Genomic DNA, 26946 nt, shown 5'->3' on the forward strand with positions numbered 1-26946 from the left:
TTTCTTTGCTGGTGGTTCTGTATTATTGTTAATATTGACGTCCGTGTCAGTTTCTGTATTCGGTGTTGTATTCAGGTTTTCGTCTTTATTTTCCATTGTTATGTCTTCAGTGCTTGGATTAGTTTCAAACATTATTGATTCGGCTTGAATGGATTTCTTATTCATATCCTTGTTTTCTTCTGCTTGAGAGTTTTTCCTCTTCCATCTGACGTGATAAGCTGCATTTGTAAGTTTTAGGAAGTATGAGTATTCAAAGTCTCCAGGGTAACTTGATCTTATTTGAATGAGCAGTTTGCTTAGTAATTTGTCTAAACGAATCAGGCATGGCATATCTAGAAAAAGTGGTGAATTATATAAGGCCACGAATTGTTCAGAAATAGTGGTGGATAAAAATCTACTAAATTGAATTTATTAAACCAAGAATCACAATTAATAAACTACCACTTGAAAATATTTATTCGCTGTCCGGACAAGTTAGCATCTCTGTGTATATTTATTTTTGTGTGTTCTATATTGCATTAATTTCTTCAGGCCATTTTAGTAACGATAATAATATTAAAAAATAAAAAATTTACTCGAATTATGTGTTTCCAATAATCTTGGCATCGCCGGTCACCGGTGACCCCTGTGGTCCTACGAACAAACTCCGTGCTGGTCACCGATGACCCCCATGGCATTCAACATGCTAAATTTTGAAACTTGTCATAAAAACGAATTTTCTCTAAGCAAACATACATTTAGTTTAGAACCCTCAAAAATAAAGATGTACCCTTTTTTTGAAGAGCAATTTAAATATTTGGAGAAAAAAAAAGGGTTGTCAATAGTTAATCAGCAAAAAGGTTAAAAATTCAAAAAGACTTACGTGATTCTAGTAAACTAAGCCTAACTAGTTTCAGAAAACATCTATTGTAAGGTTATTTTCTTTTTATGAAAAAGTTCTTTCGAAGTATTTCAATACACGTAATTTCGTAAATTAATACATAAATTAAGGATCTAAAGAAATGTTTAATTTAAGAAAAATCATCGTAATTGCCATTTTTATATGTTCATCGTGAAAAATAGACGGCCCTAAATAACTTTTAATCTAATCATCAGATCTCTTTTAGATATATTTTTTTAGCGGAAAAAGAAATTCAACTAACAATTGACTACAAAATTATCAAAAATTTTCTTAAAATTTTTTCAGTGCAGCTACAGTATAAAAGAACTAGTTTTAATACTCATAACTTGAGCATTTTTTTTTTTTATTTTGCGAATTTTTTTGAAATTTTAAATTTACAATTTTGAAATTAATCTTAAATTGCTCCAAAAATTTTGCTTAACTCCATTGAATATCTAAAGGATAGAAAAGTGAAACGAAAACATTTATTTTTTATGAAAATGTCCACATCTCTATAAATTACTCTTTGTTACGAAACTTCATGCAGTTATTAAAAATTACAGCTAAGTAATCGATAGAAGTTAAGAGCTTATTGCTTGATTTTCTGGCATACTGCTCAGAAATGGGCGTTTCCTTTCGTAATTTATTGTAGGTCTTCCAAACCTTAGAAAGCTTTAAACCTTATTGCTGAGTATGTAAAAATCACGGTAAATCACTAAACCCTTCTAAAGTTACAAAATAATCCTTTAAGTATTTCGTGAGAAATTTAAAAATAATGCCAAAAACTGAAAGTGTTTCTTTCATTATTGTAGGGTAGTGTATAAAAAAAACTTAGTTCGGTGTATAATTTATTTTAATCTTATAAAACTGGACTATAGTTTGTCTAAAGTAAGAACTCTCCTAGCCATTCGTCTGGACCCGTGGCGGTGACTATGGTAACGAGGTATGTTTCAAGTGTGGTAAGCGAAAAAAAGGGAAACTTTTTCTTCGGTCTATAGTGTTAACAATTGAGGGAAGAGGAGCTACCCTCTTTTAAATGTGCTATTCTTGTTTCCATAGCAGCAGACTGCCTCGTACTTTTTGGCGGGGGGAGTTCTTACCGTAGACAAACTGTACAGCTCCAGGATTTTGTATTCGACTAACTCAGACATAGAAGCTAATTTAAGATTAATGATAAATCTCTAACTAATTATATACGTATTTTCAAAATAAAGTAGTATTTTATTTGTCAATACGTTCACAATAGTCTTTATATAACTTAATTTACAAAGTCAGGGATTGAAGAAGGTTGATTTTGGTTTTCATAGTCGGAAAAAAAATTGAGAATCGTGCTCTAACAAAAGATGGTGTTTAAATAAAATAAAATAAAAAATTAATAAGAATAATATTTTTTATTTTATTTTATTTATTTTTTGCTAGGTAACATTTTTTTAATGTTCAGTACTCAACAATTCACTGACTGTAATGATATTAATCTGGATAAAAAAAAATCTTGTCAATTTTTTTTCAGAAAGTTCAATGCTTATTTTTTAAAAAATATTTCAAATAGCTTTTCTGTCGGTAATACCAGTCTATCCTTTCAAGCTTTGCAAAGCTTTGTGAGTCCTGGTGGACTCACAAAGGTTGGTCCTTCGAAAAAGCATAAACATTTATTTGTTGTTTGCGTGTGTGTATTTCTTTGTTATATTTATAGCTGAACAAAGACGTGAGGAACTATTTGCAGTTCCGATTGCTTGGGGCAAATATGTATTTGAAGAAAGGTGTGGTGCCTCATATCTTCAAAGAGACGGTCGAAGATCAAAAACCAAATGTGAAAGAAACTGTTCCAAAACAAGATTATAAGATAAGGAAGGTATTCTTTAAAAAAAAAAAACTTTTTTTTATATATATCGTGGAAGAAAAAAGAAGTCAGAAGAAGTCAATGATATCAGTTCTTTTTATATTTTGTGATACGAAGCATTTGTTCTTAAAACCATCTCCAACTAATTTTATCTTTTGAGGTTTATCTGTTTCAAATCTTTAAAGTCAAAAAAATAAGAATAAAAATAGTTATTTTAAAGTTTACAGCTAGTTTCTATTTGAACATATGCCAAAAAACTAAAATATAAGAACTAGAACAATAAAAAAATCGTTTTTTTTTTTCAAAGTAAATATTATTTTTTCTAAAGAGAAAAATGTTTAAGTTAAGAGATTTTTTTAATGTATTTAATTCTTAAAAAAACTGCATTTTGTACAGACTAATTAAAAAATAATGCTTTGTAAAAAGCCATCATCCTTTTATAATGTGATAGGTTTATTGGAAACTTTTCCAATATTCTATAATCAGCCTGACACTCTTTAGGCTCATTATAACGAGCCAATATACATCTAGGTTCATTAGAGAACATATAGTTTATTACTCAAATAACCTGATTTGTTTCAGACAGGGTAACAAGTTCAGAGTAGTGAAGGCTTCTTTTAAATTGTTTTATTGGTTTGATGCAATAAGCCTAAACAAATTCTGTCTGATTGAATGATTCTTATTCAATCAGACTCGGAAGATTTGGAATTAATAAGATACTATAATAAAAGCGAACTGATTTATTTTTAATGAAGTAAAAGCTGTTAAACAAGTTTTCACATTTTGAAGCGAAACTAACATTTTACTTATTATTATAAACGTTCTTATTTAATCGCTTTTGTTTCTGTCACGGTGGAATGTTGAAATCGAAATTTGGAAGACTTTCTTGTTAGCTAAAGCACTCAAATCTTAACTGAAACTCAGTGTCTGATGACTATGCAAATTTCAGTCGGGTGCTGGCCGTTGCATAGATAATTTAGACTTTTCTAGAATGCGGATATCTAAAGCTCTATGCAGGATGATTATGGAACTTTTAATTGTTTACTGACCAGTAAAAACGGAATTTGTCACCAAAAGGTATTTATCGTCAATTCAAATTTCGAACTTGGAAGATCATTTATAACAAGTCTGGAGCTCTGTACAAAATTGCAATGCTAGTTCCAATAGAATTCAAATCCTTAGAAGCAGTATATATATCGCCAATCTTTATCATTCATCGTAATTTCAAGCATTTTCCGACTAACTAGAGTGCTCATACTTTAACTGGATATCTTTGTCTGACACCAATACAAGTTACAATTGCTTCTTAAATTATTCACGCAAAAGTAAACTTTTTATTACCGATTTTATGAAAGCATGATTAGACTCTTTTTAGAAAGAAAAAAAAATCATTTTTTAAAAAAAAAGCAGTACATTTAGTGCCTTTTCAAGCATGAAATATTGTACACATCTAAACAATAAATATCTAGATAAAAATCTGGCAATTTCTAGGTCGATCGTTTTTGTTCCAACAGGCCTTCGAATCTTAGCTAGTTTGATCTTACCTCACTTTCCTCTATTTATTTATTTATTTTTATTTATTTCTTTTAATTTCTTTTATGAATATTTAGAAATGTTTCTTTCTATATTTTAACTGTATAATAAAACAGAAAACAAAGTTTCAGAACTAAAATTTAATTTTAAAAGAAAGTGAACATTTTTTCATTGTTTATTTCCCCTTCTTTTTTATGCTTTTAATATTGACCGACGACGAGTTCAGGGCCAATGCCTCATTCTCCTCACCCTTAGAAAAGAATATATAAGTGAGTATCACTATATAAGTAATAAGTAAGAATCACATATGTAAGTAAGTATATAAGTAATACAGTTTATAAGTTAGTATCACATTACATATTCTTTGCCCTTACGACAGCTCTGCTAGAATGCAAGAGATGATGCAATATAACAAACAAATTTTTCCCGTGTTGTTGCTAGGCCAAAGAATATATAATGTGAGTATCTATATTCTTTGGTTATATGAGCCGCTCAGAAGCCAATGCGGTTAAGTCCATTTTTTGATATTTTCTGATTTTTGGAAATTTTGATGAAATAAATAATAATCTACTTAGTTATTAAAGGATTTACTCGTTGGTTACTTTTTTCTAGGTTAGACAGCCCTTTTTTTAATAGTTTCTGAATATATTGTATAATAATTTCAGAAGCCATTGTGAATAAGTCCACCTTTTATCAATATTTTTTTACATAAACTTTGAAATAAAAATTAAATTATTCTTCTTCTTTCGATATTTGTTGGTAACACTGAAAAACAAGAAATTCATAGTAACCAGGGTTGCCAGACGTAGTATTTTTAATACTACGGTAGTATTTTTTCACCAAAAAAAGGGGTGTGGTATTTTTCGTAGTATTTTTTTAAAATGTGGTATTTTTTATTTTTATTTATTTTATTTTCATTTCCTAAAACAAAGAAATGTGCCACTCTAGTTTTGAAGTAAAAAACAATTTTTGAAATAATCCAACAGTGTATTTTCTATTATTAGTCACTGTATCTAGTGATGATTGAGAAAAATAAAAATTCGTTTATACTAGTAGACATAAATTTCTTATCTTTTTCAGCTGCCAAAAGGTATAAGTCCTAAAATTTTTAAGATGCTGTCATTATTTCAATAAATACTTACGTTTTTATTTACACATCCTGTACATATCTTGTTTTTTTTGAAGAGTTTACACCTCGAAAAAAAACTTCATACACTTTTCTAATTAAATTAATAAACCAAGAATTTTAAAAACTAATGTATCAAAAAACATTAATTTTCTCAAATGTTGTGTTTTGGACTTAACCGGATTGGCTTCTGAGCGACTCATATATTCTTTGTATACATTTATATATTCTTTGGATAGGCACCCGTGAAGGAATTAGCGATTAGAATCTTTCGAGTCGCAAAGTCCTCCATGTTCCCATGACAAATCAATTCCTCCTGGGGTACTAGGAGTTTCCTTGTCTTCTGGATTGGTTCAAAATTACAAAGCTACGGAGTTGAACATCAGTAATCGTAACCTCAAAATTGGGTCGGCTGTTCAACGACGGTTATAAAATAAAAAATATAACGTTTTCTTTTAATTTAACTTTAGCTTAATCCATTTAGTTTTAGCTGAAAACGAATTTAGACATCTACGTAAACTTTCGATGCTAAAAAAAAAAAAATTATATTTTACACAAGTATAGCCAAATAAGGAATAACATTTAAAACATAGCAAACCTTTATGTTGTAATATTTATTTTATTAAAGTTATTTAGAGCGCACGACCTTTTAGTTTTTATATATATTACAGAAAGCTTTTTAAATTAATGATTTGAATTTTGCCCTTTTAGCTTGCAAATGATGTTTCTAACATGGCGAAACATGAATTGACTGGATGTTCTTTAGAACTAAAAGATGGAGTTCTACCCAGCAGATTCGACTGCCAACCAGACAGAAAACGAATTTATTCTTCCAAAGAAAGGAAATTGACTATAAAGAAGAAAAGTATAGAAACGTTTGACAGCTGTTTAAAGGACGATGTCGATGTAATATGAATGTTTCACTATTTAGTAGAGGTTTCAGTTTTCTGCTAGTTTGTTTTCAGTAACAGCAAAATGTGGTTTTATGTTTTGATTCTTAACATATAAATAACACTGATGAACAAATTTTTTGTTTCATCTATAAAAATGCTTGATCTTGCCAATTTCGGTTGTGGGAATTTCAAATCTGTGATTAGTTAGCTACAGACTCTTTTTAAAATGACATTTTTAGCCTATATTTATTCGAAATGTACAAGTTTAAAAACATTGCATATAAAAGGGATAATGTTGTGCCAAACTTCTAGGGGAGTTAGGACATATCAACAGTTTGCATAGGAGCCCATGCTCGAAAATGTCATCGTACGCGGTTAGGGGCGCTTTCCTATAATGACTTGTTTAGAGGTACATGAAGAAGCAGCTCATAGGGAAGCGCTCCTAGTGACGTATGACGATGTTTTCGGGCATGGGTTTCAATATAATTTTAATTTATTAAAGTTAGCTGGAATTAGTTAGTGGCATCAGCAATATTATTTGCATAAAGTTAGCTGGAACTTCCCTAGAAATTCGTTGCGACATTTATGCGACCCTGTGTTATGCATAATGTTTTGAAGCTTTTATATTTCGACTAATAGATCTGAATGGAATCTTACGAGATCTTTCGTACTATTTACCAATTATATTTAACTCAAAATAAATATTTAATTTAGAGAAATAAATATTGGACGTGGGAAGGTACGTATATTTAAAGCGAATAATTTCAATTTTCGTAAAAAAAAAACTGTTTTAATTTTATAAACTACGACTATTGCGAATAATCCTCGAGGTTGGTGAGCAGGAGCGAACAGGGGGCTTAGCCCACAGTAAAAACGTATTAAACATGTGGCGTCAGCAATATTATTTGCATAAAAAATCGCGTTATTCTTATTTTTCTCTCTGTATATTTCTTTTAATTCTATAATTTTTTTTAATTCAAAGTAAAGTATAAGTAGAAATGATAAGTAAGATTTGAAGAATATAATATCGTTCACTACTGCACAAGACATTACTCGTAACAAATTTCTCTCGAAATACAAATTTTTTTTCTTCATATTTTTGTTGTTGTTTTATTTCAATATTTTTTTAACGAATTTAGAAGAAGAATTCTGTTTTATAGGATTTGATGGCTTTAAAAACTAATGTGAAACAAAGATCAAAAGAATCATATTTCTATTTATAATTATATTCCATTTATAATTATATTTTATTCATAATTGTTAATTTGATCACGTCCGGGTCACCAATGTCGGGATTTAATTTCATAGGCCATATCATCCTTCATCTATCAAAAGATACCTCAAGATAGAATCAAGCTAATATGTCTTATACTAGTGATTTGGTATTTAATATTTGTAGTGGTAGTTGCGCCACATTTCTATTATCATAAATGCCATTACTAACAGCGTCAAACAGTTAAATTTAAAATTGTAACCGGAACGAAGTTTTAATTAATAACCTCGATATTTTTTGAAAAAAAGATTCGTTATGTTATTATAAATGGTATCTGCAGAGGGAAATGAAGATAATTAGATGGGGAAATTATAATTTCCTCTAGACAGGCAAGTGAAAACGGTTTAGACACCAATTAAAATAAGTTTATTTAAAAATATAGCGTAATAAGGTAATATCATAGAATTATGTTATAATAAAGAAACAACTCTTTTTAGTTTTAAATTCTTAATTTCGGAAAGAATCAGAATCAAAAACGCTATAATATCAGAGTAAATCAAGAAAAATAAATATTACAGGTAAATACCTTTAAATTTGTGATACAACAATATTTTACAGTTAAACAAAACCTTTATAGCTTCTAAAGTTAAGGAATTTAATGTGGAGAAACTGAATCTTATCATGTGACTTTCAAGTCAATAAAATCACTAGATTTTTATGTATAGTTAGATTTACATTAGATTTTTATGTATAGTTAGATTTTTATGTATATCACCATCATTAGATTTTTATGTATAGTTAGATATACAATCTGCTGCATAGCCGTAAACTGGAAGCACATTTTGTACAGTAAAAACGAAAAAAGTTTTACCCTCTTAAATTTCGTTAGCTATTTTGCAGAACAGTTTATTGAATATAATTTTTTTTAAAGTTTTTTCCCCTCTTAAAATAGAAAATAAAGAAATAGAATCTGTTGAAAAATGTAACAAACACCTGTAAAAACAAGAAAATTTAAATAAAAATAATAAGCAAAAAAGTCTATAGTTTGTAAAAAGTCGCCAATTTGGCGAATTTTTTTCTTCATCTTGTGGTGGTACGTGGTAAAATCACGTGATACGCAGAAAGAATTTTAAAAAAATTATTCTAAATGTGCTAAAAAAGTAATAAATAACTGAGAAAAATAATAAATCTTTATGTCACCTTATCAGTGTTAAATTATATTATTTCAATTATATTGTATTTAAAATAAACATCGCAAAAAAGCTCGAATGTTATTGAAAAGTACTGAAGCTGTTTCAAATATAATATGAATTAATTCTACTTGAAACATATTTTTAGTATTATAACAAGGTATACCAGTCACGAAAATTTTCGTGACCTTTATTCCAAAATCGATGATTTCACAGGATTTTTGAGTAGAAAAATTTTGAAGATGCAATTTTTCCAAGGTATTTGCTATTAAGGAATGACAATTAATTTTTAAGAAGAAATGGTAGTTAGCGAATCCACTAAGACAGAATATTTTTCGAGGCGGTAAACATTCTGTATAATTAATATTTTTCTTAGAATTATTATCAACGATTTTTTTCGACCACTCGTTTAAACACTTATTTTACTATTATTTACTTATTTTACACTGATATTTATAAAATTCAATTGTTACTAACATTGAAAGAATTAAAAAAACAAATTTTTTTTAAAAATTATTTGTGAAAGACATTTGGTGATACGCGAAATTGCGTACAGTATATGTAGAAGTTTTGAACCACTATTATGAGCAGGAAAAAAATTATCAAATATTCCAAATATTAGTATATTTTCATGAGTACAAACAATTTCTTAAATATTGAAAATATTTTAATCACAAACTTTTATTTATAATACACTCATCTTTTTTCTAGATAAATAACATTTTATTATTTGCTAAAAATTGTTATTTTGTGTGTTGAATAGTATTCTGGCTTTACAAAACAGGATTACACGTTTTTCAGTAGTAAGCATATAGTTTTACTTGTTTTTGAAATTTTTACTTTTTGATTTTGTATTAGGGCATCATCTTTTCATTTCCATTAATATCATTTAAACATTTAAGAATAAGAATCTATAAATTTTTATTATAGTTTTTTAAAAAAAATACATTTCTTGAAAATAATTTTTATAATTTTCCCCGTATTAATGACAAATGTATTATTTATATAATAGAGAAAAACCGAACTTCTTTTTCATGTTTATGTAATTATAAAATTAAAAGTCGAACGCGTCTGCTATATGCTTAAATATGCAAAATGCTGATCGTAACTTATTAGATTAATATTTATTATTTTTAAAACTATACAGTCTATTACGTTCATAATTTATTTATTTATCTGTTTTCGAAATTCCACCGAATATAAAATCATTTTATCATTACTTAAAAGGAAATTAATTAATTTTGTTTTACGCTACTAGGATTGCGTAAATCCTTTTCCAGTAATTAAAAAAACTATTCTCAAATTAAAATAAAATTGTCTGGGAGCCCTTTAAATTCTACAACTTCCGTGTTTAGAATAAGCAAACGATTTAGGCAGGTTCAGAAAGAAATTGTAAGCAAACGATAATTTTAGTGTAAGCAAACGATTTTCAGATAGATTTGAAAAATTAGAATTGTTTTTAAAAGTTGTGGAATTTTTTCCCCCTCCATTTCCTTTTATCATGAGTATTTTTTTATTTTTTTTGTTCTAAAAAATAAGAATTCAAGGATTTTCCTATAATTTAAGTGATTGAACAGTTTAACACCATACAATTACAGTCCCAGTAAGATTGAAATTTTTAGTTTTTGAATTTATGTAAAATTCCCTTTTCATTAATTTTTGTGTGAGATCGTAAATTTTTAATATGGCTCATTATTAAATTTTTATTATAAAAGTTTTTTTTGTGTTATATTTATTTTAAAACTACTTTAGTATATTATGTTAATAAAAATTAATAACATTCAATGAAATGAATTTCACTATTCATTCATGGTGATTTTGTGCCAAATATGGTGCGCCAGGTGATTGCCAATAAAGAGCTTTCTAGGTTTATTATGATTTAGAATCATTCCGTGGATGCGAACGCTGAGAGTAACCCGTCGCCAGTTTTCCTCTCGAGGTTCGTTTAGCGCTAGAAACGGCGATTTATGCGGAAAGTTACCTAAATTCTTGCACGATAATGATAAACCGTTCTTTCTAGCAAACCTCACCGCGGCTTAAGAAATATGTACTTCTGTTGAATTGCAACCCTGCTTTCTCTCCGATCGTTGCTATAACAACCAGTGTTTCTTCCGTTTGGAAACTGGATTCTTATTTGAAGCGCTTCTTTTTCGCTTGCTTTTAGCGGACTGATTATTTTACATAGATTTTAATTTTTACAGTTTCGCTTCGTTTTTAATCAATAATGGGATACATTCTTTATAAAACACCTTTGCATGATGCAGTCTGTATTTTAATGGAAACTCCATTTAAGGATTGGAGTGAAAAAGATCAGATAGATTTGATCAGTTATGGTAGACCTAAACCTCAGATAGCCATTAATAAGAAAAGAAGCAAAGAAGAAAAACCAAGCGGGCGTTTTTATATATTTAAAATTCAGTGGTATGAGCGATACAAGTGGCTGTGTGGTAGTGTTTATTTGCAAACTTTAAACTGTTGGCCTTGTCTTTTGTTTGGCTCGGAATCGGAACAATGGGTGTGCGAAAAATTCGAAAGGGAAGAAGATATTGCGTACATGGAAAGACATGAGAAAAATTTTGTGCATTGTCGTAATGTCACGGCTCTTTCGGATTTTGAATCGTGCTATAGGAAATCGAAACATCCATCGGAGTTAAACGACAATAGACTCCTAACTAGACATCTTAGCAACAACGAAACTATTCGATCCAATCGCCAATGTGTGACTTTTGCCGTAGACGCCATTTTGGCTATGATAAAGAAGCAGTTCCCGTTTTCGGAAGTCGATTCTGATCAAAATGCATCGCATGCTGAATTCACGGCGATAATTTTAAATAGTACCAAAGACGAAGAGTTGAAATGCTACTTCAGGAAAATGCGAGGCATTCCAAATCCGCTATTGTCTTTCCCAATGCAAGTTGGCATCGTTGAAAGCATATCGGAATGCGTGGAAGATTACATTCTTACCATTGTAAAAGCAGCTAAGTTCTTCAGCATTCGAATCGATGATGGCCTTAACGATTTCAACGAATGCTCGATTTTTCTGCGATGCATTAATTCGAATCATCTGATGAAAGAATATTTCTTGGGCTATTACAGTCTCGGTTCTGATAAAACATCACTTTCGCTATTTAGGATTATAGATACAGTTCTGGAAAAGTACCAGTACAAAACCAAACTAGTTGGAATTTGTTTTGATATTACTTGTGTGAAGTTCAATTATTTGAAAGATCTTCGCGTGGGACTCAAATTCATGGCTCAGCAAGCTATCCATGTGAATATGTTCGGGCACAGCATCGACTATATGTTAGAACGTTGTTTATGCAGCATTCCAACCTGTCGAATATTTTTTTCTCATATCGCTTCTTTGCTAAGTCTCGTAAGCAGCTTGAACAAAAGGGGACTCTTTGGCGATGTTCACGTTTGGCGAGATGTGTGCATGTATGAAGGTATTTGCTCCTCAAAGGTGAAGCTTTTGACCGCTATGATAGAAAAGGAAAATTGGTCTCAGCTGAAGAAAGTCTTGGAAGACGTACAGCAAGATGATAGCACTACCAACGAGACACTTTGCGTGGCTTCGAATATGCTGGATAAGTTGAGAGATTTTGAGTTCATATTTCTGTGCGTTATTTTCAACCACATCTTCGAAATAACTGACATTCTTTATAAGTTCTTGCTCATCAACGTCATGGATGCTAAAGTATCCCACGAGAAGGTTAAAGAGACGTGCGTCACCCTGTACAAGCAGCGAAACGAATCATTCTTCAACTATTTACACAGCACTTCATCACGCATTCTGACACAGATCTCGTCGTCTGAATCCAACATCAACCGGGGCCTTCGCAAAAACTTCAAGCCTCTTTACTACGAGATTCTGGACAACACCATCATGGAATTACACACTCGTTTTGAGAACATCGAACAGTACGAGTTCCTGTCCTTAGGAAATTCTACCAATTTCGAACAGTTATCAGCTCCTAAGGCCAATGTCAAAAGTCTCGGTAGCGCTGGAGATAACTTACTCAGCCACTTTCCAACCTTATTCCCCAGTAAGGCTCAACTATTTGCGCAATGGTGGAGTATCATTGTGAATAAACGATACTGGAAGATGCCGCTTTGGAGAATTGTCCAGTACATGGAAAAGGACACTGCGAATTTCGGCGAAGTGTACAAACTGTTCTGTCTTATTCTCCTGTTAACGACGCATCCGAACAAGGAATCGCCCATGCCGTGCCTGCACAAAATCAAAGGTTATTTGGATGCAAACGTTGCTGTTGAGATGAAACCAGCGATGGCTAAGATTCTGTTGAATCAGGAGATTCTCACCGTTTTGAATTGTTGGTATTCTTTTAAAGACGATGTCATGAACAAGCTTTCTGTGAAGTGTGATACTTTAAAGCTGTCCCACATGGTCAAGGTAAATGCTTTTATTTTTAAATCTTATTAATTGGTATTTAATTGATTTTTACTCAATGTGAGTCTGACCCATAAATGGCTGTTAAAGCTGTTGTAATCAGTGACTGCGGAAGTATCTCAAGAATTGGGAGGGGGAGGGGGTATGTTTGTGAGCGAATATATATATTATTTAGCGCTTATTGTTTTCCTTAATTTCCTTCGTTTTTTTTTTGTCCTTTTTGTATTTATATATATATATTTCTCATTTTACGTTATTTAGTTTTATTCTGTTTCACTTTTTTAAAAAAATATATCCTTATTATTTTGTGACATATGAAACCAAGAATTTTCTCATCCAGCAGGAACAGGGGGCGTTAGAATGAGTAGGAAATTATTTGGTAGCAGTTTTCATTAAGGAAATGTTAAAGTTCATTTGAACTAGATACTAGATGAACTAGATACTCATCTAAACTAGAAAATTCAGACAAAAAAAAAAAAATATTTTTTAATTGTAAATTAAATTACACGAATATTGAGGGAAAAATTTTAATTTTAAAAAGGGCTATGTCCTTTTTTATTTATAGAAAAAGTGAGGGGGTAAAAGCCTCCTTTGACCCCCTGGTTCTGTGGTCCCTGGTTTTAATAATAAAACGTAATTGGGAACTTTTTGGATAACATATAGTTAGAAATATGCAGCTTAGAAAAAAGTTAATTTTTAAAAGTGATAAAATATTTTTTTTTTAAATTAATTAAACTTAATTAATTTGTAAATTTTTTTTACATGGTTTAGGGTGCTTTTATTATGTATTTCCTCATATTTTGGTTGTAAAACAAAATCTACTGAACTCAAATAATAAGATATTTTATACGTCATAAAACCGTCTAATTGTTTACTTGAATCGAATTTTTTAACTTTCTTATAATTTTTCATTGTATTTAAAAACTCCGACCAACGAAGGTAAGCCTAATTATATTTGNAAAAAAAAAAAAAAAAAAAAAAAAAAAAAAAAAAAAAAAAAAAAAATTAAATAAATGAATAAATAAATAAATAAAATAAAAAAATTGCTATTTTGAAGGTAATAAAGTTGCACCAATTGTTAAATGAATAACATTTCATTTATTAACAGCCTTTATTTATTAACTGCTTGTATACAGACTTTTTATAAGCTCTTATTGGTATATAATTTTAGTATCCTTGAAAAAATGAATATCAATAAAATAAATAAGCAAAAATGCACAATAGAGGTCGTAAATAAGTATTTGAGTAAAAAAAAAAGCATTATTGATATTCAACGAATCACTACGGAGTGAGGTGGGGCAACAAAACCTATTTGTTAACCGAAAAAATCAGTGAAATTAAATTGCAATTATTAGAGACTATCCCAATTTTTATCAGGCTCTCCAACTGGTTTTGGAAGCATTTCATCGCACTTTCCTCACTGGTGATTTGATACCTTTCGGTATTACTTTTCTTTAATGTTCTTAATAGGTCTTAATTAGTGATTACTTTTTGACAAGAATGGTAAAAATATATGTGTAGAAGAAGAAAAAAAAGGGGGGGGGAGTAAACATCCTGCCTATTGCTATCATTTTTTCAAATTTTTATTATTATTATTGTCTAATATCTGAAAGTTTAGTATTGCAATTTCAGTTATTGAAATTGCAGAAAGGTAAAAATATATGTGTAGAAGGAAAGAAAAAAAGGGGGGGGGAAGTAAACATCCTGCCTATTGCTATCATTTTTTCAATTTTTTTTTTTACTTTTAGTATTATTATTGTCTAATATCTGAAAGTTTAGTATTGCAGTTTCAGTTATAGAAACAACGTTTATTAATTGAATAACATTTAATGAACGTTGCGAACGCCTTTATTTAATTAAAAAATAATAGCAAGTAAAATTTGAAACTGTTTTATATGATAAAGATTTTGTTTCAATTTATATCTGTATGCTATTTGAAGCAGTTTGATTTAAAACAAAAGAGAGAGAGAAATTTAATCTATGTAATTACATCTATACCGTTTGGGACGTTGGAGAAAGGTTTTGAGCAAAATGAGGTAATTTTGCTACTGACCAATGGCCTGTTGTATCATTTTTAACTGTGACCACTTTTTAAAACATGTAGTCACTTTTTCAAAAACTGAACATTTTAAGCTATAAAAAAAATACTGTTGATATTAATAATGTAAAGCTTTCTATCTTCTCATTTTTTTCTTCTATTTTTATTATGTATAAAAATGGTTAAACATTACGAGAGGTTCATTCTCATGTGAAGAAAAATTTTAAGAAACAAGCTTGAATTTAAGAAATTTTCAGAATATTTTTAAACATTCATAATTATTCAATATTTAATATAATAATAATAATAAAATGTCCATGAGGTGCATTTTCGGTAACATAAGTGGCGATGAGAAGGCTACAGACAGACAGTTTTTAATCGCCATTTATTATATTTAGTCGTCCTATAGCCAGAGACCATTAATTTTGTCTTATAGAGAAAGACTTTTTTTTTTTTTTAAATAAAATTTTAGAAATTTTGAAAAGTCTGTTATTATTATGAGTCTATTATAAAGTGTCTTATTATTATCATGAAAAATTTTCTGGAAACACAGTATTTTTAAACACCTTACATTCATTATTTCTTTCATATGCAGAAATAGTGACATGCATGCATGCTTGTTATAAATAAAAAAAAATATACATTTTTTAAAAATTGTCTTTTTATAAATATACATCCATTTTTACTTGCTAATAAGCATGAAATGTTTTACATTCCTGTTCTGAATAAATCGTACAACCTTCACTAAAAACTATTACGAAATTTTAAATTCGCAGAAATACAGCGCAGGTGCTAGCTCGTTGAAAATCTCGAGTTTCGCCAAATAGTCTTTAATTCTCGCCATTCATCGTACAGACAAGGAACTGCAGGGAGTTATCGAAGAAAAATATTTTTGAAAACCATCTGTTTAGAAGAGTCCAAAATTATATTCCGGGGGGATACTGTATTTCATTAAGAATGAAGGTTCTTTCTTCCCCCTTCCCTCTCCTCTCTGCTTCTGATTAGGGTTAAAAGAATGATTGATTGTATGAATAAGTGTTTAGAATGATGAATTGTTGTTAACGGAAGAAAATAAAACCTTCAAATTTATTTGAGTGCATTTATATCTCAAATTTTTTAGAAGTTAAGATTTTAAGTTAAAAGAAAGTTTGATGTTTCAGTTTTCTCTTGACGAAATGTTTCTTTCTATTCGAATTATTCATTGATGTCCTACTCTGATTAATGAGAAGTGTGCTAGGCCCCTCAGTTTAAAAGAAGAAAAAAGTTTTCAATTTTTCAAAAATTATTTAGTCAAATACTTAAAATTTTGTATACAAAAATAATATTCAAATGAATATTATGACAGTTATTTAAATTCTAACCTATCACATGTTTATTGCATTGTAATATCTTGAAACTTCTGATTGATTGATTGAATTATAACTATCTTTGCACCATCGATTGCTAAATAAATTATCAGCAAGTTGTCTTTCGATTCATAAGTTCCAAATCCAAATTCTAGCAAATGAAAATTTAATTAAACATGTGCAAATTTATAAAACTTATAATTTGTAGTAGTTTCCTAGTTCATGAATATTCACTGATAAAGTTTATTTATGCACTTGTTTTAACATGTTTAGAAATTTTGCGTATGAGCTATAAATTAACTCATACGCTCATTCTATTTTAGAATAGATATAAATTTACTACTTAATAACACTAATTATTCTTTCTCAGAGTCGATAAAAATTATCTCATGCAGCTCTTTTCTTATAATCGTTTTGCTCCAAATTCATATTTTGCACAAGCATATTTTTTAAAATTTATTTCTTTTACCTGTGAAATTTAAAAAAAAATTTAACTTAGGAAATTCGTAATTGTAGTAGAACTACCCCACTTCACTGCTCTTCCTTAAATTCAAGTAAAACTTTCAATATGAACAATAAATACATTGTATTATTTTGCTGAAAAGAATTTTCTTTCAAAATATTTGAATAATTGTTAAATCTTTTTTAAAATCGCCAACTTGGCGAGATTTTTCCACGCAGAGGAAAATCAATGAAAAAATTCTCCCTTTTTGCGTAGTTTTATCAGCCTAAACAATGCTAGAGGGAAGAGTAACTTTTCAAATATTAATAACTTAATTCATAAGCGCATTTCATTTTTACAGAAGTCTTAATATCGACATTTTGCTTTTTCGCACTAAGGATAGAGGGTGTTTTAAGATGAGGAAAATCTAGCCTAACGTCCATGAACAACTTATAAACTCACAATAGTTTTTTTTTTTTTTTTAATTTTTTTAATAACAATCAATTTACTAAAACGTGTTATTTTTTTATGAGAGCAGAACCTTCACAGAATAATTATCATTTAAAATTTCGCTTTTAAGCTGCAGGGTTTCAAAATTTTATACTGCCTTTTGTACTTTCAAAATAAAACTGATTTTTGTCATTTTTAAAGTAGTGTCAGAAATTATGATTTTGATTTATAATTAAGGCTTAATATTGAAATTCTAAACTGCTTTTTCAAATTTGCTCATAATTTAATAAAATTTAGAAATTAGCAATACAATGAAGGGAACTGAAATTATTAGCTCATCGCTCTGTTGGATGACTAATATGCTAGTGTAAAATGACTGTGTTTCCACCTATAATCAAGCAGGTTTTAATGCTTTCATCCCACTTTCATCCGTAGTGATTCGTAGTTTTTTCTTAGTTTTTACTTCAATTTTACTTAAATATTAAGATCCCTTATTTAAATTTTAAGATCCGTAATGTATTTATTTTTTAAACTTGATTTTTGACATGGATTCTAAAACTATACATTAAGGGTTGAAATTGTTTTATATTTTTTATTATGTTATTTACTGCCTTATGTAAACCTTGAGTTTATTTAATAAATGGCTACTTTTTTGAGCTTAATTCTTTTTAGATGATGGCCTATTCTAAAACTTCAATTATTTTGAAGAAGTTGGTATTGCTATATTTATTTATGCGTGTGCTTTAAAAAATGTGTAATTTTAATTATTATTGCTGCTATTAACGAGTAGAACATAAATCATACTTCAAGTTTATAAAACTAGAGCGTATTATTAGCTATATCGCAAAATAAAATAATTTATCTAGATAAAATAATAATCTATATTAATTCTTTTAAAACGTGTTTCTAAAAATAATTATTTAAAATCTACGGTAATTTAATAGATTTTTTTTATGTTTTCAAAGGCAAAATTAATAGTTAAATGGTAGTAATTCCTTAAAGAGAAACGTAAAAATTTGCCATATTATTATTGACGTCAATGATACTTAATTAATTTAGGCAATTTATACATATTGAAATAAAAGAAATAGGCTATTTACTTGATAGCAAAAGTAAAGATATTTATTCGTCTAGAACAGGGGTTTCCAAATTACATAAGGCCGTGGGCCACAATATAAAAACACAAATCAAATGGCGGGCCACAACTTTATTAAAATTTTATGTAGGACTCTTTTTATGTTTGAAGGAACATTAAATATTACTGTTCGATTTTTACCAAGTTGTACAAAACAAAGGTATTGAATTACAAATTAAAATAAGAAGTATATTTTTAAAAATATTTATTTGCATATTAAGAAATTCGTTCTACAATAAGTTAATTGAGCACCTATGTATTAAACAATTAATGTGCAACAGATATCTATTTGTTAAGATATAAAACTTTAAAAAGGTTGGTATTAAAACTTACATTATAGCACACAAAATGTTCAATGAGAAAATTGAGGTTTGTTTGCTGCAACCATCAGAGACAAGATATTTACATTTTAAATTTACAAATGTGTGTGTAAATATTTTCGTTCTAAATGACTGGTTTCAAAAAGTTAAATCGGAGAATTTCTTGGAGAAAATTTCTGATACACACATGCTAAAATATATTCACAAAATACAAAAAAATGAAATAAAAAATAACAACATGCACGATTATTTTTGTATTTGAATAAATATTTTCTTGGATGCAAAACATGAGAAATAAATTTTTTTGCACCGTTAGTATGTTAAATTTCACAGAAACGAAGGAATTAGATTTTTATTAACGAGAAAAGTATTTTAAACCCATGCAGATTTTTTTTCGAAAATTGTCCTCAAAAAAATGACAACTAATATATTTTAGTTCGGGGGCCTCAAAAAAAAGGGCCGGATGCGGCCCCTGGGCCGCCAATTGGAAACCACTGGTCTAGAAGAACCATAAGATATCGTCATAATATTATTGACGACAATGATGCTTATTTAATGTTGGCAATATGTGTTAATTAAAATTAAAAAAAATAGAAACAATAACCTGTGTTGAAACTTAATGGAGAAAAGATATTTATTCGTTTTGGAGGACCGGAAAAATATGCCATATTATTATTGATACTAGTGCTTATTTAATATTGATAACATGTATTAATGGAAATAAAATGAAATAAGCTACGTTCTAAATAGCAAAAATAATGGAGTAAAGAACAGTGGGAAATTCGTTTAGAAAAATTTTAGAAAATCACCATTCACAAATGACTTGTCATAGTACTACTGACGGTAATATGTTCTACTGGTATTATGGTAATTTTGGTATTCTGTTTTGATAAGAATACTACAATAGATTTTCCGTAGTTTCAGAAAATATTTTTTTCCAGTGGTAACAAAGATAGTGATTAATATTTTAAGAGAATTAGAATTAAGAGAACTTTTTTACACCACTACTTACAAGTAAGTATTTTAACTGTAAATAAAAGGTCCGATCGAGAAATAGTGTGCTCCAAAGTCTTTATCATGTTCTAATAGGAATTTTATTATTACTAGGAGGCTCCGCCCCTGCTCGCTAACGCTCGCCAACCCCCGAGAATTGCTACGCAATCCTATGTGGTTCACGCCGTGAACCATGGCTCGCTGCGCTCGCTCGCCAATGAACACAATGTTCTAGCACAAAGACATAATATATTATCATCAAAGACATAATATATTATCATCAAAGACATAGTATTTTATCATCAAAGACATAGTATTGTACTTATGTAGAAGAATTCTACCAATGTTCTTATTGGCTTTTAAAGAAGTATATTAGCTATTTAGATTGTACATGGTGAAAAAATCAAAACATTAGCTAAATAAGAAACATATTAGCAAAATAAATTATCAAATATTGCTTCACTAATATTCTGCATTTTAAAGCGTGAAAATTCAATGCATAAATAAACGCGAAATGTAAAAAAATTCAATGCATTCAATACAAACACTTAAACGTTTTTTAGACGTTAAGGTAGCTCCCAGTAGAAAAATATCAATTCAACAACGGCCTTTTAAAGCATTCTCACTTCAATTAATTAATTAATTCCTAATTGAGTTTAAATTAAATATTGTCATGTTTTTAGTGCATGAATCTGAATTGAACAACCTGATAATGATCACTCTGGTTATTGTTATCTGGTTGCTCACTACGAGCTCTTGCGTGCCGAATCCAATCAATTAAAAATGAAAACTGTTGCCAGCGCGAGAAAAGAAATATCATCGGTTTTATTGATACATACATGCGTACGTATTAGCGTTTTATATAATATAGATAGATTATTCTTTAAAAAAAATTGTCTCTAGCTAGCTGCCTCTGACAAATCTATTTCGCACGAAACTCAAATGTTGAAGTGTTATATAATAAGTACTAAATATACTTACAGAGGTATAAAATATTGTATTGATATATCTGGTGATTATAAAAACTGCCCTAATACTAAGCATTGCCCCAATACCGATACTTTGGAAATAAGTGTTTTACGGGCCCTCAAAAGGGATACAAAATTTACTTGATAGTGGAAAATTTTGATTAGGCCGCGAGCAATAGCATCATGCCAAATGATGCTAAATACATTTTATCTTTACGGAATGAACAAAAAAAAAAACGAGTTTTGCTTACTTTAATAACGTAATGCCACCGAAAAGAGTTAAAAATTAAATTAAATAAGAAAAAATGAAATTATTTTAACTACATTAATTGAAGAATTTAGTGCAAGAAGTAAGTCGCATTTTCAGAACGAGGAAAGAAATTTTATCCGAATTATTTTATTGCCAATTTTTTAGAAGGTGGGTAAAGCTCCTTCAGAATATCTTTACATTTTCATTTTAAGCAGACAAGTTTGCACTTTTTTCTCTTACATCATAATGCTATTCTCTTTTTCAAGTCATGTGATGTGTAATTTTCAGACGTTTCCTTTGTTCGAATTCGACGGCGCAAGCAGGCGTAAGACCGGATGAAGATGTTATTACAATCTCAAAATATTTCTTAAAATGAATGGTATTTCGGTTTTTAAAAGACATTTTACTGATAAGTTAAGATTCATTTTATGAATAAAGATTATATTTTTAACAATTTAAAGAAGATTATACACGAATAAAGATTATATTTTTAACAATTTGAAGAGGATTGTACACGAATAAAGATTATATTTTTAACAATTTAAAGAGGATTATACACGAATAAAGATTATATTTTTAACAATTTGAAGAGGATTATACACTAGAGGTTATTTTAATTATGTGAGAGAGATCATTAAAAAGTTTTCGTCTATTAGGAAGAGCTAATCTACAAATAAAATATAATTCTTACTATGTTTCGTTTTTAGATCCCTTAATTCTATTTAGCTATTGTTTTAGATATGACATATCTGTCTTGTTTTCCAGGGCTTACCCAAGGATTCTAAATCTAGTGATTCTCCAGATTCACCGACTCATATTTTACCAACAATAAACCAGAACTTATTGGCAATATCCCAGGAACCCAGAATGATTGTAGTTGATCCAGAATCCGACATGGTAGTTGAAATAGACCCCAGAGCCTTTGTCGTTCCAGACATGCCAAAAACAACACTCTCCGAACCTGGTCCATCTACTCGCGTTGAACCAGACTCTTCTATGGCTGAGGACATACCTCTAGCCATGACCTGCGAACAATTTCCAGTCATTGAATCAGTTTCACAAAGTGTGGATATCAAAATCAAGCAGGAGCCTGATGACCCGTCAGATATTCTTTCAGCCAATGTTGAGAGAGAATTAGGTAAATTTTCTCAAGGGCCACCCACAATTAGCAGTGAAGATTCATTGTTTCAGCCACCAGTACTGATTAAAGAGGAAATAGTGTCCGAAGATGAACAGTGATTGTTTTTATGTGAACTTACTGCCATTGTAAATTTGCCATGAACTTTTATTCATTTATTAAAATTACACTAATTTAAAATACAAGTTTGCAGGTAGGATACTCAAAAAATTTTATCCATTGAAAAAATTTTTCTCAAATTTACTACCATTGTTAATTTGTCATTAACCTTCGATTATTCATTTACTAAAGTTTCACTGATTCAAAATGCAAGGTTGCAGATGTGATACGCAAAAATTTTTTATTCTGGAAAACACTTTCTTCAAATTTACTACCATTGTAAATTTGTCACAATCTTTTGATTATTCATTAACTAAGGTTTCACTGATTCAGAATGCAAGGTTGCAGATGGGATGCGCAAAATGTTTTATACACTGAAAAATTTTCCTCAAATTTACCAATGCAAATTTGTCATTAACCTTTGATTNGACCTGCGAACAATTTCCTGTCATTGAATCAGTTTCACAAAGTGTGGATATCAAAATCAAGCAGGAGCCTGATGACCCGTCAGATATTCTTTCAGCCAATGTTGAGAGAGAATTAGGTAAATTTTCTCAAGGGCCATCCACAATTAGCAGTGAAGATTCATTGTTTCAGCCACCAGTACTGATTAAAGAGGAAATAGTGTCCGAAGAAGAACAGTGATTGTTTTTATGTGAACTTACTGCCATTGTAAATTTGCCATGAACTTTTATTCATTTATTAAAATTATGCTAATTTAAAATACAAGTTTACATCCTCAAAAATTTTTATCCAGTGAAATATTTTTCTCAAATTTACTACCATTGTAAATTTGTCATAAACTTTTGATTATTCATTTACTAAGGTTTCACTGATTCAAAATGCAAGGTTGCAGATGTAATACGCAAAAATTTTTTATCCTGGAAAACACTTTCCTCAAATTTACTACCATTGTAAATTTATGATATCGATTATTCATTTACTTAGGTTTCACTGATTCAAAATGCAAGGTTGCAGATGGGATGCGCAAAATGTTTTATACATTGAAAAATTTTCCTCAAATTTACCAATGCAAATTTGTCATTAACCTTTGATTATTCATTTATTAAAGTTTCACTGATTTAAAATGCAAGGTTGCAGATGCGCAAAAAGTTTTTATTCTGGAAAACACTTTCCTCAAATTTACTACCATTGTAAATTTGTCATAAACTTTTGATTATTCATTTACTAAGATTCGCTCATTCAAAATTCAAGGTTGGAAATGGGATACGCGAAAAGTTTTTATTCTGGTAGAAACCCTTTTCTTAAAACTTACTACCATTGTAAATTTGTCATGAACTTTTAATTATTTGCTAACTAAAATTGTCCAATGTACTAGGTTATTGGCAGATAGGGTTTGCAAAAATTTTCATTCAATGAAAATTTTTCTTTGAATTTACTGCCATTGTAAATTTGTTTTAAACTTTTAATAATTCATTTATCAAAGTTGCCTCGATTCATAATGCAAGTTTGCAGGTGGGATGCGCAAAAAGTTATATCCAGTGTAAAACTTACCTTAAAATTACTTCCTTTTAAAATTTGTCATGACCTTTTAGTTATTTATTTACTTGTTAGCAGATGGAGCACGAAAAAACGTTTGTAAGTTAGTGTTGTGTAAATCAGTAAGTTTATGTTATACTTACGAAAATGAACTTTTTTCCCTCTTTTAATTTTAGGAAATTTTTTATTGGGGGGGGATGCCTTTACGCTTAAATCCATTCTATTCTGTTTTGTTCAATTCTTGATTTTAAGTACACTTTTATTTATTGTAAGAATAACCATGGCTTCTACAATTTAGTTTGAAAACTGTTAATAATTTGAAAACAGTTATAAATTTTACAATATAGTATCTTAAATGCAAAACCTGGTTAGTTTTATGTTTTCAGTTAAACACTGTCTTTTAAACATGCAAAATTGAACTGTTTTCCTTAATCAATAAACCATGTAAGTTTAAGTTAAAAGGCTTTGTTGATATTTTATCTATAAAAGTTTTTATCTGATAACAAGTTTGAATTTTAACATAATAACAAGTTTCCTGATAAGTTTTGTGTGTATAAACTAATCAGCCTTTCCTTTTCTGTGAATCTTTCAAGTCAGAAAAAAAATCTCAATTTGACCCGCAACACTAAACTTGTACTTTAAAAAAAAAATGGAAATAAAATATTTTCTATATATTATTGCTTAATTAATTGATTATGTACAGAAAAATGAAATTTTTAGCTGGTTTCCTGTTGGAATTCAACTGAGAAAATTGTATTGCTAAAATTTCAATGTAATTAAATTTTTCGTCTTTGAGAAAATTGTATGTTTATAAATCAAAAAGTTATGATCGTAAGTTCTCCTAACTTCAAGATCTAATGCAACGTTTAATGAAGTGTTATTTATATAAAAATTAAAATACACATTCTAATTACTAGTGATCTGAGAGCTTAAATAAAGTGATTGTTCTATAAAAGTGGTTATTTCCAAAACTTTTAGTGTATATTTTGATGTAGTTTTAATAAATCTCATATTCAATCTTTATATATTTGATTGGTCTATTATTTACTAAAATACACTAAAACACGTGATTCCATAATTAATATTCTCCAAAAGAAATGTAGCTTCTAATATATTTTATTTTATAAAAGTCGACCATTTTTAGGTTTGCGACTACTAATGTTCAACTCCGTAGCCTTGTAATTTTGAACCCAATCCAGAAGACAAGGGAACTCCTAGATCAAGTATTGGGAGAAATCTGTCTTCATGGAGGACTTTTTTATGGAACTTATCCGCATTTGTGTTATATGGAGAGGAAAAATCATGAAAACCTCCCACGGTTAGCCCTACTGCATGGGACTCTAACCCATAATCTGGCTACCGCTGAGGATATTTTACGTCTGCACTGTAGTCGGTGCTAGCCGGTTGCGGAATTCGTGTCGACCAGCCTTCGCTGGGAACTCCTAAATCAAGTCTCGGGTGAAATATTCCTTGTGGTGGACGTTTCGATGGAACCAAACTGCATTTGCGTTACATGGAGAGGAAAACCACAACCTCCAACGGTTAGCCTATCGGCAAGGGGTCTCTAACCAATGATCCGGCTACCACTGAGGATATTTTACGTCAACACTGTGTTCGGTGCGAACCAGGTGTGAAATTCGTGTCGACCAGCCATGGCTGGGATTCGAACCTGTTAGACCGCATTGGAAGGCGAGCGCTCTATACCCTAAGCCAGTGTTTCCCAAACTTATGAGTTTTGTGTACCCTTTCTAAATTTTTCGTAACGCTGTGTACCATTAATAAAAAAAAATGAATGAATATTTTAATATAAAAAAAAATGCGCAAAAGTTAAAAGTCACAACTGGCTGTTGACACCACTAATTATTAACTGTTAACTATGCAAAAAATAGTCAATAGAAAAATACGTTATCGTAAATTGTCATGGCTAGCTTTGTTTTTAAATAAAATTGTTTGAAATTTTTGTTTGTTGCAAGATATTTCGCATAAGAACGCGTACCCCCGCTAAACTGTTTCATTACCCCTGGGGGTACGCGTGCCAAACTTTGGGAAACACTGACCTAGGCCATGGTGGCTCAAGCCTAGTAATAAAAAAATTTAATAAATCAATAAGCTTATTAATTTGAAATTGATTTTTTTTAACGTTCCAAGAGAACGTATTTAATTAATATTTATAGCCAGACATTTACTAATCTTGGTTGCCTTGGCACCATAGAAATCCAAACTGGTGATCAATATATATATTTATGGAAGATTCACATAAAAGCAAACAATTATTAGCCTACTTTCTATTCATTATATGCTGGCTTCGCATATTATTTCGCATCTACTTTCGCATATTTTGTTTACCCCAACTTATAGCTATTCATTTAGGATATTTTGAGCATTTAACTTTAAAAAAAAATAAAATAGAAACGATTAGAATTGTTTCGATCAAAAAATCACACTAAAAATTACTTTGAAAATGAGCTAATTAAAATATCTCATTAAATAATTAAATACTTTTAATCCAAACTTCGATACAGATTTAATTAGGAGCTAGCTAGTCGAATTCGCTAAGCTATTTAATCAGCTTATGATATTAATCGAAAATCGAGTTAATGAAATTAAAATTTATATTAGTTATAACCAAAAATCTATTTAAGGAGATTAAACTTTGTATTAGTTCTATCTTTGTATATTGTATATCTTTGTATGATATAATAACTAATATAATATATTAGTTATTATATTATAAATTCGTATACGAATTAATAAAAAAATAGAATACGAAATCATAAAAAAAATGAAGAAAATACATTTAAATTATAAATTTGTTTAAATAAAAGGCTAAAGAATTAATAAATTGATCGCTTACTGATACTTCAACTTGTATGTTTTAATGCAATGAGTTTAATGTAATGTTTTTAGTTGGTTTTAATATTCGCGATCGCAACGCTCGAGTACGCCGTCTAGCGGGAGCCTGTAAATATCGGATTTTAATTTATCACGTTTTCATTTAGTTCCATCAAAGTCATTGACTGAATCAGACGCCATTTTTTAGCAGCAAATAAGAAACAAAATTTCCCTAAGGAAAAGGCCGAAGAACTTGAAAAAAATCTCCAGAATATTAGTAAATCTTTCAGGAACAGAACACGCCAAACATTTGAAGAAAAATTCCTCAATAATTTTTAATTTCTATTAT

The 26946-nt window shown here is 29.5% G+C and overlaps 1 protein-coding gene and 1 long non-coding RNA gene across 2 annotated transcripts; both read left to right on the plus strand.

The window, feature by feature from the left end:
• Window positions 1-10552: 10552 nt before the first annotated feature.
• On the plus strand, window positions 10553-22346 carry LOC107450638 (uncharacterized). The gene is made up of 2 exons (XM_016066478.4): window positions 10553-13089; window positions 21794-22346. The coding sequence occupies exons 1-2, from the start codon at window positions 10900-10902 to the stop codon at window positions 22265-22267; spliced, it is 2664 nt and encodes an 887-aa protein (XP_015921964.2). The 5' UTR covers window positions 10553-10899; the 3' UTR covers window positions 22268-22346.
• A 351-nt stretch (window positions 22347-22697) lies between these two features.
• Window positions 22698-24788, plus strand: LOC122272030 (uncharacterized). Its single transcript, XR_006226741.2, has 2 exons — window positions 22698-23091; window positions 23214-24788. It is a non-coding gene; the product is annotated as an uncharacterized lncRNA (long non-coding RNA).
• Window positions 24789-26946: the final 2158 nt, after the last annotated feature.

This window comes from Parasteatoda tepidariorum, chromosome 9, assembly GCF_043381705.1.
Source record: "Parasteatoda tepidariorum isolate YZ-2023 chromosome 9, CAS_Ptep_4.0, whole genome shotgun sequence".
NCBI lineage: Eukaryota > Metazoa > Arthropoda > Arachnida > Araneae > Theridiidae > Parasteatoda > Parasteatoda tepidariorum.

Bases quoted from the DNA above. Each gene is read 5' to 3' on its own strand.
- LOC107450638 (XM_016066478.4), top strand. From the start codon at position 10,900: ATGGGATACATTCTTTATAAAACACCTTTGCATGATGCAGTCTGTATT. The intron at 13,090-21,793 runs GTAAATGCTTTT...CTTGTTTTCCAG, and splicing joins AGCTGTCCCACATGGTCAAG to GGCTTACCCAAGGATTCTAA.